The sequence below is a fragment of the Tachypleus tridentatus genome, chromosome 8, assembly GCF_004210375.1.
Source record: "Tachypleus tridentatus isolate NWPU-2018 chromosome 8, ASM421037v1, whole genome shotgun sequence".
NCBI lineage: Eukaryota > Metazoa > Arthropoda > Merostomata > Xiphosura > Limulidae > Tachypleus > Tachypleus tridentatus.
In genome coordinates, this window is record NC_134832.1 from 133,054,791 (window position 1) to 133,068,199 (window position 13,409).

General features: G+C 33.8%; 1 protein-coding gene across 1 annotated transcript; it reads right to left on the reverse strand.

Moving 5' to 3' along the window:
* Positions 1–7,047: 7,047 nt before the first annotated feature.
* LOC143223529 (uncharacterized) lies at positions 7,048–11,715 on the reverse strand. Its single transcript, XM_076451609.1, has 3 exons — positions 11,558–11,715; positions 9,688–9,855; positions 7,048–8,178 (listed from the first exon to the last, which is right to left on the reverse strand). Exons 1-3 carry the CDS (start codon positions 11,567–11,569, stop codon positions 7,723–7,725), a joined length of 636 nt encoding a protein of 211 aa, XP_076307724.1. The 5' UTR covers positions 11,570–11,715; the 3' UTR covers positions 7,048–7,722.
* Positions 11,716–13,409: the final 1,694 nt, after the last annotated feature.

Genomic DNA, 13,409 nt, shown 5'->3' on the forward strand with positions numbered 1-13,409 from the left:
TATTTATTTTTCAATTATGTTTTTCTTATTTACTTTGGAGAGCAGTCACTTTCCTACAACTGTCTACAAGTAGGGAAGGGTGATATAGATGTGGGACCTTGTGGGCTTGAGTACCAACATCTCGCTCTCCTAATTTCTATTTCTATATCTATTCCTACTTCTTTATTTCTTATGTGAGGCTAGCGAATGGAGGTTAAGACTGATAGATGGTGTATCCTCACCGCAATGTGGGTCCGACTTCTGCAATAGTTCAGTATCAGACAAACGATACACATTATACGAGGGCTGTTCAAAAAATACGCAGACTGACGTCATAAAACAAAATGTACTTTATTTAGAAGTTACAGGTATGGGAGCCCTTCAAAGTACTCTCCTCCCCAACGCACACACTTATCCCAACGGTGTTTCCACTTGTTGAAACAGTCCTGGTACGCTTCTTTTTGTAATGTCCTCCAGCTCCTTCGTCGCATTTGCCTTAATCTCGGGAATCGTCTCAAATCTTCTTCCTTTCAAGGGTTTTTTGAGTTTGGGGAACAAGAAAATATCTCAAGTAGGGGGGGTGGGGAAGAACAGTGATCGAGTGTTTGGCCAAAAACTCACGAGTTCTGAGGCACACATTTCGCAGCAACGCGGTGCATCTTCAATTTTTCGGTCAAAATCTCGTAACAAGATCCAAATGATATCCCACACTCTTCAGCAAGCTCCCTGACAGTCAGACGTCGATTTGCTCGCACCAGGGTGTTGATTTTGTCGACGTGTGGGTCGTCAGTTGACGTGGAAGAACGTCCAGGACGCTCATCATCTTCAATGGACTGTCGACCATTTTTAAAACGTTCATGCCACTTGAAACATGCCGTACGCTTCATAGCAACATCACCGTAAGCCGTGTTAAGCATAGCAAAAGTTTCAGTCGCAGAGTTTCCAAGTTTAACACAAAAGTTCACAGAGTCGTTGCTCCTTCAGGTCATTCATTCTGAAATCCGCCAAACGAAAAAACTCGCACTTCACTTAAAACCGCGTAGCTAATACACAAATGAAGATATCTGCAATCGGGAAATGGTGTCGTAATCAGCTGATCTGTGCAAACCTAGCGACACCAAGCGGATTCACCTGGAACCAACTGGAGCCGCGCATTTCAAACAGTCCGCATATTTTTTGAACAGCCCTCGTATATATGTGTGTGTATCAGATTTACAATGTAACCTCCATTAAGCTGATACTTTTAAGTATGGTAAGTATGAACGGTTAGCAAGAAATTGTTTTGAAAGTTAGGATATAAATGAACATACAGCATGGTTTAATTGTGAAATCAGAAGCTACATAGCCCCAAACTGCAGAAGCACACAGCAGGTTGAACACAGAAAAAACCAAAAGGCTGGAATTTTCGGAGGAAAGTTCTTCTAGATGTAATAATAGTCCTACTCTCGTAGTAGAAGTGAAAAAACCTTAATCTCTATCAGGGACAACAGAGCAAAATCAGAGGTAGTTTCAACAGTACAGAAGAAAAGATTGAGTGTCTATAATATTAATGAATTTTTACAGTAGATTTAGTAAAAATGGGTTAAAACAGGTGCTCGATCTACATTGCTAAATGCACAGTTTGTACATAAAAATCTGATATTGTTGAATAATGTTTGTAAGGATATTTTATATTCCATAACAGGACATCCTGTCAAGACAATAAGTAAATATAGTGTTCAAATAGGAATAAGACATTTGGAGATAAAACACTCGTCGTACATCTGTAAGCACATAGATCTGGAAACAGATGCTAATATAGAGCAAGATATTTTAAGGGATTATGACACTGAAATATCCTTTATCTAGATTAAGCTACGCATAAAAATAAAGATTTTAAGTTTCTGAGGAATTGAACCTTTAAGGTTTTGTGCAGAAGTTGGCATAAATAACTCGTTACCGCTGAGTGAAGCTAATAGTCAGATGCCTAATGTTAATATTAGAAAGTCTAAAAATAACATGTCAAAATACAAGAACAGTCATCTCCCAAAGGGTATCGATACATGACAAGACTGGAGAGGTGAGGATAACACATGTTAAAATATAAATCTTGTTAATAAGAATGCATGAAGTTCTGAGCCTAACAGAAGTGATAGTTGTGATACTACTAAGAAAACGAAGAGTAAAATAAGTGTTAATAAAGTATACAAAGCAGAATAAGATAGAAAATAGAGCTTTAAAACAGAAAAATAATAATCCAAACCCCTCAGATGAGTCTACATTTATAAATACCATAAGAAACAGATCATCCCAACAGGACTGTTTGAAAAAATAAAAAGAGTACCTATGAGTAACTGAAGTACCTGCAAGAAGTCAATTCATTGTTGAATCTAAGGTAGGTTGACTTTAAGTATAATGAAGAAGTGTTATTGTAAAGAAATATTAGCTGTGGCAGGATAGCATAAGGTCAGGGACACTAATAGATAAATAGTAAGATAGATTTTCGAATTATTTAAGTTAAGAGACAAATTAGTGTTGAATGACAACAAGCTCATAGCAAAGACACCTTATTGAGTGCTAGAGAAACATATGGTTGAATTAAAGGAGTGTATAAGAGAACCAGAAGTAAAAGAGGATGGTAGCAATCCTTATGAATCTCCAGTTGTATTAATTCCTGAGAAGGATGGAAAATTAAGGTTCAGTGTGGATTTTAGGAAAGTGAATGGAGTAACAGTCAAATACATTTATCCGTTATCACATATCCAAGAGACATTAAATAGGCTAGATAATAGTAAGTACTTTTCATCTGTGAATTTACAAAGTGGGTATTAGCAGGTAGAAATAGAAGACGAAGATAAGGCAAAAACTATTTTCATATCACCTTCAGGTAAATATAAGATTATTTGAATGCCCTCTGGTTTATGTAATGCTCTTTTAATATTACAGAGATTAATATATGTTATTTTATTAGAGTTGCAATAATAGAAATGTTTTTGCTGTTCAGACGATGTTATAGTGTTTGTTGCAAGTTTTGAAGAACACTTTAAAAGGTTAAGGCATGTATTTGATAGACTATGAGAAGCAAACGTAATGTTTAAGCAGATGGTGTAAAACCTGACCCTACAAAGTTAGAGGTTTATTGAAATTATTTATTGCCAAAACAGTAAGAGATATTTGTGCATTTCCAGATTCGTGAGATGTTACAGAAGGTTTATACCACATTTCGCATTGTTCTCTGAGTTAACTAATAAAGAAATAAAATTTCAAAGGACAGATAAAAGAGAGAAAGCATTCGAGAAACTGAGGGATGCTTTATTAAAGCTTCCAAGTTTAAGCTACCCCGACTTCAGCAAATAATTTATCCAAAGCACAGATGTTTCAGGTTTCGGTATAGGTATCGTATTATTACAGTAAGATGAAAACAGAAAAAAAGAACATCCTATAGCATATCAGAGTAGACAGTTAGGAAAGGCTGAGCTAACAAGAAAATTCTCTTCATGACATAGTAAGTGCTTGTGATCAGGAGTTGCGATGAATTTTCTCTTTTTAAAGATTTAATAACTTTAAAACCGATGAATGAACTTATCCCGATTTTAAAACAAAGAATACTGTATTTTGTTCATTAAAATATTTTCTGAGAACACTATGAACTTCTTTCAACTAGCTTATGTTTCATGCAGTTATTTGCCTCATAACTAAAACTAATTTGTTCCTTGGCACCTTGACTTTGAATCGCGTAAGTTTGAAAATTGTTTTTATCTGTTTTATTTTCACAATGGGTAGATATATTTAGAATGAAACTGTAAAACAATATCAAGGTAATTTCTGTTCATTCTTATTGCCTTTGGAATAACATCGTTTTTGTTAAAAAAAAAGCTACGTTTCTTAAACTAGTAAAAACTTGTATCCTCTTTGTATCAAATGTGTATAATAATAAAAATTATAACGTTGTAGCTACGTTTAGTTTATTGAATCTAATATATAATGATGCAAGGGTTAGCTGTCCCTATCACAGAACTGATAGTTTAAAGAAAAATCAATTAGTCACCACCACCCAATTCTTCCTCTTCTTATCAACTAAAAGTGGGTTGATCGTCATTCTACAATATATGTAGTATCACGATTCTAATATACGACCCAAAATTGTGATTCGAGCTCTATAACTACCATGCCGTGCCAAGATCTATTAATATTCTTATTATACTATACTCTCCTATTATACTATATTTTGTTATCAATAGATAGCGCTGTTGCCTTTTTCCTACAAGGTTTTAGAAAGATATCAAAAGGAATTTTGCATTCACAGTTTAGTATCTGTACTTTGTATTTATACCTATGGGTGACTGGAGATAACCTTAATAATTTTGATTGTTTATTTGTAATTAAGCACAAATCTACACAATGGGCTATCTGTACTCTGCCTGTTCAACACGGATACCAAAACCAGATCTTTAATCTGTAACTCCGAAACATACCACTGTGCCTCTCGGGCAGGTGAGATTAATTTTGAGCAACTAATCATAGAGAAGACAGCCAGTCAACAACATCCTACCATCCACAGAAACAAACAATAAAGGAGTGATTGGTATTTTTATGACGTGTTCACAACTTAAACTGTGAAGAGTATTTCGTGATAACATAGAGATACCAACGAAACCCAAAACCAATTCAGTGGTGGACTGAGCCTTATATTTTAAAGAAGAAAAGTGAAGGTGCGGATATTACTGGCAGATTATTCTCGTCTGGTAAATCTGAAAGCCAAAACAAAGAAAATTCTCTCATTCAAAGTTCTGGCTTTTCTGGCTGTTTGTTTTGTATTTAACAACTCAGTTGATATAGTTTTTGAAATATCGTAAAAACTGAAGTATTTTTTGTGACAGATTAGAAATAGAAAGTTATCTACACGAATAGTTTGTATCTTCATTGCAACTAGTTAGATTATTCAATTTTTCACTAAAAATTATATTTAAACAACTAAAAACTTAAGGCTTTTATTAAGGCGTGTTGAAAATAGAAAAATATGGATTTTTTTTAGTGGAAGCTGACGCACGTTTATCAAAATATATATTTTGAAGGAGGATATACGAGCAGTGAGAATTTGTTTAGAACTGCATAAAATATAGATAGAGAACAGATGCAAATTTCAACTTTAACAATTCTTTATTTTGTATATAGGAAATTTAGGAATATGATACTTCGCAACATGCATTTCTATAAAAACAAACAAACAATATCATTTGTTCGTATGTGAAATATTTTCTTTGCTCTCACTGGATCAACTGTCCGAGAATTATATTTAGGAGGAGAATGAAACCTTACCGGTCGCACCCTATTTGACCAATTAAACAGCTAAAGCATAAATAATATTGCTTAATCTCACCCAATCAGCATTAACTTCCGGACATTTTTGTCCTCAGCAAATAGATATAAAGAATGCTCATGTTTCAGAATTCAGTAAGGATATGAATAATCGTACATAACTATACTGAGCTCGTAGAAAATTGGGATAAACTGATTTTAGAACAAGTTGATGCACAAACAGTGAACGTGGTGAGAAAAAGGAAATTGATTTAAGACAAAGTTGTCGTCTGGATATCAAATTACTTAATACCCAGATGACAGAAGGTTTTTAATTCTGATTCGTAGACTACTCTATTTCTCGAAGCTGGATAAATATATTTTTTCAAACATAAGTCTCACCGATTGTACTACAGCTGTTTAAACCCCCGTAACCTACAGTGATAGTTACTTCACGTTAGAACGACACATATAACTTGCGCCATCCTCTATGATACTAGTAAGTATCAAAACGTATATTTCGTTCAAGATGATAATTACATTTTCATCATCTAGCATTTAATATATAACCAACCCCTAAACTTCCAATACCTGCCAGAAATCTCATTACCAGCATAATAATTCTTACGCCCCCACATCCCATAATAAAGACTGTCAGACATATATCACTTACGCCACCCACAGGAAGTCCTCTAAAGATCGTAAATGTGTTGAAAACGATAGCGAAGAAAGGATGGCTGCAAATAATTTAAGGAGGAAAAATTTAAAAAAATACCTGAACCAGAGCTGTCAATCTGTTCCCAGAACGAAATACTAAATTAATGTCTATAAAATTTTCTTCAATTTAATTCGTTTGTTTGTTTTTCATGAAAAGTTGCTATCTACACTGTACCCATAGGAAATATCAGACCTCGAATTTTATTATTATAAGTTTTCAAACTTGGGACACTGAGGAACTAGAGGTTAGCATTTTTAAGGGAAACAAAACATTCAACCAGATGTCTAAAAAATACTAAAATTCTGGGCATATCTTTGATCAAGCTTATGAAGGTGTTACTTCTAATCCAAACCATTATTTGCTCAAAGTCTTTTTGTGTGTTCTTTTTATTGTGTAACTGCTGGAACGATTGTCACCAAACCTGAAAAGGATCTCTACGGAGTTCGGTTGGGCCCCAATGCCTTCCTTGTGCGTTAAATGAGTGCGTTATCTATTGTACGAATAATGTATTTTACAGTAATTTCAATTCTCTATCTTTAACATCAATTAGAACAGATTATAATTTGAAAATAATTCATATAAAGTATTATCCACTTCATTAATGGTGAAAAAGTATATTTGCTAAACATATACATAATGTCAAACATTTTTCATCAATATATATATATATTTAATTTTTAGGTGGAGAAAGAGTCTGATTTATCCTAGTGGTTAATGTGATAAACTACGAATTAAAGGACCCAAGATCCGAATCCGTGATATGCTGCTTGTTTCAACTGTAGTCCTGCTATAAAACTCAGTATCATTCCACTTTTTCTGTTAGGGATATCTGTGCAAGTGGAAGGATTCTATTGACTGACAACACACACACCCTCCTCTGAGTATCAGTTATATATGTAAAACTTGTTTCTCACTTGTTTTTTTTTTGTACAAAAAGTAGTCTCATTTATCCCAAGAGAAATAAAAAATATCTTTTGAAGGCAGTATTTCACTGTATAAATATCAGGATTACGATATATGTATGTATGTATGTATATGTACATTTTAATGGAAGACACAACTTCAGTTTTGGTTGGTAGACGATTTTATTACATTGATATACATTATGGCGTATAAACGTACGCATAAAAGCCTAAATATTGAACTATTGTTAACAAAGGAAAAATAAACAATATAAAAACACATCATAGTTGCATAATTAATATTTTTATCCCACACCCATGAAGCTTTATATTATAGTGTTCAATGCTATTTTCAGACTAATAGAATATTGAAGTGGCTTGAAGGAAGACGTGCTGTAACACACTGAAAGATTTGAATTACGCAAAACTTCAATGTTACATATAGATTTATAAGGTGTTATTTTGTGTTATACAAAATAAGTAAATCGAATTTTTTGGCAACGTGATATTGCTGTGGTTTTCCAGCTAGAACGTTGTAATACTTACGCCAAAGAGTTTTTGCTTTTTCTGACACTTTGGTTACCCTCACAACAATTTTTTACTTCCTACTGATAATTTTGTATAAACTTTAAGAAGCGTTTAATATTTTTCTATACGAGATATATCCATTTTCTCAAGGTAATTTCCTGAACACATTTTATCTGACTTGAAACTAAAAAAAAACAACAAACAGTAATCTACTATTTGCTACCAAATATTACTCGTTTCTATAAACTCAAAAAAGTTCCGACAGATAACCCTATTTAACATATAAATTGGCCATCCATAAATTTCTTTTTATCTCCACTAAACATATCCACCGTGTTTTACTCCAGATTTTAGGGATCCTCCTGAGTGCTGGACGTTAAATCGGCCACGGGATCCCGTAAACCCTGAGAAACCACGAGAACTTCCGCCTGTTTGATATTGTCCACCAAATGACTGTTGCTGCTGTGAACTTTGATATCCACCGCCATTTGTTCTCCGTGTATATTGATCTTGTATTCCAGCAGGGGGCTTCTCCACGTTTAGAACAACATCGGCAGGATTGTCAGGGTGTGTACCTGGTTCATTGGTGTGGATTTTAGCATTGAAGCCACCTGGACCAGAAGTATATTCTACGTAACGAAAGAGTCCATTAGCATCAGTATATCCATAACTTCCGTATACGTTCCCGTTTTCATCTCCTTGCTCCTGACGATAATGTGAATTGCCGAATTCATCTTTAGCTTCGTAGTTAAAATCGTAAGGTTGAGGAGGTCCCTATTGAGACACCCATGGAAGACATGTTGAATATTAAAAAGAACAACTAAGACAATGTTGAAACAAACTTATATAATAAAACTGATAACGTTACAGATACGTTTTGAATTTAGATAAATAATGGGTACTAGCCACCAGAAACGTTCATTTGTTATATGACAAACCTACATCAGAGCAAACAAAGAAACTCAAGAAATGAGTTTTCGTCGATAAAAAGTGTTATTCGCAATCTTAGATAAAAAGTTTTTACTGTTCCATCACTTCACAACGCTGTAGTTGCTTTAGAGTAAAGGTAGTGTTTTAGAACTTGGAATTTTAGTTTACAAATAATTTATGTTTACGAATTTTTATTTTACGTAAAACATTAAGCGACTGAAAAGTACATCTCTGAACAGTTTATGTATAACTTAGAGCGCTACCTTGTCCAATATTTTGAGTAAAGAACACTTTCTCACCTTTAAACATATAGCATACGAATTTTACTTTAGATATTTGAAGGCACAAAACAAAAACTTATTAAGTGTTTGTAAAATCAAAAGCTTTAATTTTATTTTCTCTTCATTTAGATTAAAACGAATCTGAACTTAAATCAATATATTATGTCTGTACAAAGACACCTTTCTTCAGTTCTATTTGCCAGCTTAAGGTTATAAATTTTCTGACACAATGTATTTCATTAAAGTTTTTTCAATAGTTAAGCACAAAGGTACACAATGGACTATCTGTTTCTTGCACATCACGTGTATTGAAACTCGGTTTATAGCGTTGTAAGTCAGCAGACATACCGCTGTCTTTGAAGTTTTTGCGTCAATAGTAACTATGATCATTCTTTGTAGAATGATATTATTATAAATACATTATCCACTTACATCGAGCTGGTACCAAGTGTAAAATACTTCTAATCTTACGTTTGTAAATCTGGTAAATAAGTTCACATACTTTTAACAACAAAAGCATGATTCAGTATTATTAGTTCTTAAAATAACATAGATAGTTTTTTTCCTTAGATAGGTAGAATACTCCGAACAGCCACAGTGCAATGTTGATTTTTGTTCTTATTTACCAAATATGAAAATATTCTATAATTTTGATTTTTTACTGCAAAACCAAACATGTTTCTCACTGGATAGTAAATGAGAAAAAGAAAATTTTGATTGAAAGTAAGCTTAAGAACTTATCTACTGTTTTGTCGCTACATTCTTCCAATTATTTTAATTAATTTTTTCTGCTTTCTCAATGTCAAATATAATTTTTGTAATGAAGAAAGTTTTACTTTTTTCATTTTACTGTTCCGTCTCTCTAGGCTAGTTGTATTAAGCCCATGACGCTGTTTGTTAAACTTCATTAACAATATGCTTCTTTTTCTTTAGCATGACATAAGTAATAAAATCAAAGAAAGAAAAACAGGTAATAAAGACAAAAGCAAATCTACGATGTTGTCTTTGTCAGATTGAAATCTATAGTATGATTGGTCAAAATTAGCGATACAAACTAACGGTACAAACTTACAAAATTATTTTGAGATCCAAAACTTCCTGACTGCTGATAACCACCCTGTTGGCCAAAAGGCTTCTGTTGCTGACTGAAGAAAGACTGTTGCTGTTGTCCATAACCCTGCTGTTGTCCATAACTCTCTGCCCAAGGTAAGACACAGAGTAGCAATGCTGCAAATGTAATCTAATAAAATAAAGACAATTGTAGAATTAATTACGTGTGACAAACAATTTTTGTACAATGTGCTTTTCACGAGCTTTCCATGGTCTCTTTCTCCAAACTATATTGGAGTAATAATATACTTTTAATAGTCAGAAATAATAACAAACTTCTGTTGAAAATCAATAATATTTTTCTTCATATAGAATTAGAATAGAAAGTATCAAAATAAAAAATTAAGAGTTTATTTAGCTTTAAAACTATTGTAATTATTAACTGTTAGGGTCTGAATGTAGAATGTTACAAACATTTATGTCGATAAAGTTACAGTTCTTATTGTGGAATATTGGTGATTAAACATCGGTAGTCAGAACGTGATTGTGAAGCGTTACCTAGTAGGTGTTACAAATTAAAATGCAGAGTTGTGCCTTCGATTAAATTAATTTTCATATTATAGAATAATAATTGCTCCAACTGCTATACAACACAGATAGATCGTAAAACATACATATATTTATATATTATCATTGAGAACGTTTCGGTTTACGCCTAAAATGGTTGTTTCTTACAGGTGTAGAAAGTTGTTGTTGTTTCGAATTAGGCACAAAGCTATACAATGAGCTATCTGTGCTCTGCCCACCACGAGTATCGAAACCCGGATTTTAGCGTTGGGGGCAGGTGGAGGAACATAAATATAGAATATGCTCAGAAAATCTAAACGCTTAAAAAAATCGTACAATAACCACATATTACTAAACTCTGGTAGGTTTTCTATTTTAAATCATTAAAATATTTAGAATGATCCACGTTTCCATAAACATGTGTTCCTTTTTGTTAGAAATTTCTAAATTTATAAACTTTTTACGCAAAAACGGCTCGTTTGGGCTGAGAAAACACTTTTACATAGAAGGTCGAAACGTTGTTCGCTCTTCTATGTAAAAGTGTTTTCTCAGCCCAAACGAGCCGTTTTTGCATATAAATTTTCTCAACAAGTGGGTTTCTCGTCATCACTGAAACTTTTTACGGTTTCACAAATGTAAACCTTATTACTAATTCTCATTTCAATAACATTCAAAGCGCCTGGTTAATCAAATTTATATTAATAATGATTATTTTGAAAATTATTATTATCATTGCTTTAATAGTTATATAACTATATATGGACAGACGAAATGTTCAAGCTTAACCGTAATAGACCAATTATAAATGTATTGCTTTTACACTTTAATTCAGAACATTTTACAATCAGTGATGTCGAGAAAACCCACTTGTAGAGAAATATATATGCAAAAATCAATGATCGAAGAAGGTCGAAACGTTGTTCGCTCTTCTATGTAAAATATTTTCTCAACCCAAACGAGCCGTTTTTGCATATATATTTTACAATCATTATTATTGTTCAGATATTATATAGATATTAATGTACAATAACGATGTTTTTTAAACTTACTTATCTGATTGTAAACAACAAATATCACTCTGATCTCAAATAACTAAGTATAATGAAGAGTTGGAAGTTCTGTCATTAGACACATTCCAGATGAGGCTTAACATTTCACAAATTTCACCTATAGGTTAACAGTAGCCACAGGTTTACATGTAATATAATAAAGGCACAACAAAATTAGATCTGAATATTCTTCCACAATATGAGCACTATAAGTAATTTCCATTATAAACAAGAATAAATATAATATAGTTCAAAGTTTGTATTCCACTTTCTTACCAATGGCTTCATGTTGGTCAAGAGTTCCTTATAAAAGTCTTACAAGCTCTAGCTATGGATGAACGATAATTTCGATGAGCGACTGAAGCTTTCTTTTGTGAGGAAGAGACTTTGAGCTTATATATATATGTACCCTTTCTCAGAAAGAGCGAGTAACTGGAACAAGGGTGTCATAAAAGAGCGTCCATAATGCACGGAGTTAGCTTTCCGTCACGTGGATGGTTAACTGTCTCTTCCTACAGCGATGGTAAGATCACGAGCCCTGCGGCGGGGGCGCTGTTAAGCCATCCTTTATATATAGATATAAATGTATATAATGGCAATATATCATTCATCTTAAGATTGGAAAACAGGGCAGGTAGATGATTATTATACGTTACAAAGGAATGCTACTCTCATTATGATTTATCTCGCACGAAATTGCCCCAAGGTTCGATGAACACCTTTATTAGGAACTTACGCGTGTTATACATACCTCGACGAAAGAAAGTGTTCTTTGTTTTCCCATTCACGCCTGACTGCACGGATGATACCATTCTAGGGCACGTGAAGATGATAGAAAGTGAACCTGGAAATAATACTTTAGCCTCTACTGTATAATACCATTAAGGTCACAGAATAATCCCCAGACACACTCAAACTAACACACCCCTGGAGTTTTTAATTAATTGTCCAAGGTTTTTTTTTTGTCTTTTGATAAGCACAAAGCTACATGACGAGCTAACCACGGGTATCGAAGTACGGTTTTTAGCGTTATAAGTTTTCAGACTTACTGTTAAGTCACTGAGAGTTCACGGAGTTATATTACAGACCTATTAGTATTCTTAAACTATTGGAAACATTAAAGATAATAAGTTATTTCTTTAAAGATTTGGGCTTAAGAATACAAGGGAAAATAAATACCAACAAATACTAGGAATAATTACAGTTCAACTCAAAAACAAACGTCCAATTGAAAAAACGTTTTCAGAAAATTGTAGTCATGACTTATTAAATAAGAGGGAGTCTTCAATAGGCGCGGCACTTTAAATTATTTTACGCAGGATTGGAGTATATTAATCCATGAGATTCTTTTTCCTTTTAATTATACTACATTTTTTACACAAGCAATACCCAGGAGGTGGCGTGCGTGTACCGATTCAGTTTTATTACTTATTACGACCTGTACCACCCTCACTCAAATTTAAATTATTTCAGCTGGGATTAGTGTAAATGAATCTTTCAGGCCTTGGACGTGATGAAATACATAAATCGAAACAGAAAAAAGTTTCTGTTTCTTTTTTTGAATTTCGCGCAAAGCTACTCGAGAGCTATCTGCGCTAGCCGTCCCTAATTTAGCAGTGTAAGACTAGATGGAAGGCAGCTAGTCACACCACCCACCGCCAACTCTTGGGCTACTCTCACACAACGAATAGTGTGATTGACCGTCATATTATAACGCCCCCACGGCTGAAAGGGCAAGCATGTTTGGTGCGACCGGGATTCGAACCCGCGACTCTTGGACTACGAGTCGAACGCCTTAACACGCTTAGCCATGTCGGGCCAAATCGAAGCAGCTAAATCTCCTAAGTCCAAAACTTTCTACGCTGTTTGTCACCAATGTTAAAGTGATAGACTTGATGGAAGACAACTTGTCAACTCCATTCAACGCCATTACTTAAGTTACTCTTTACCAACGAAGAGTGAGATTTATCGGAGCATTAGAATGCCTCCACGGCTGATATAATGCGTATTTGGCGATGGGATTGACACTCACAGGTTGCGAGTTATGTGCCTTAACAACTAGGCTGTGTTATATACATATATATATAATATTTATTTTAATTAATAACTAAGAAATCCAACAATGTTA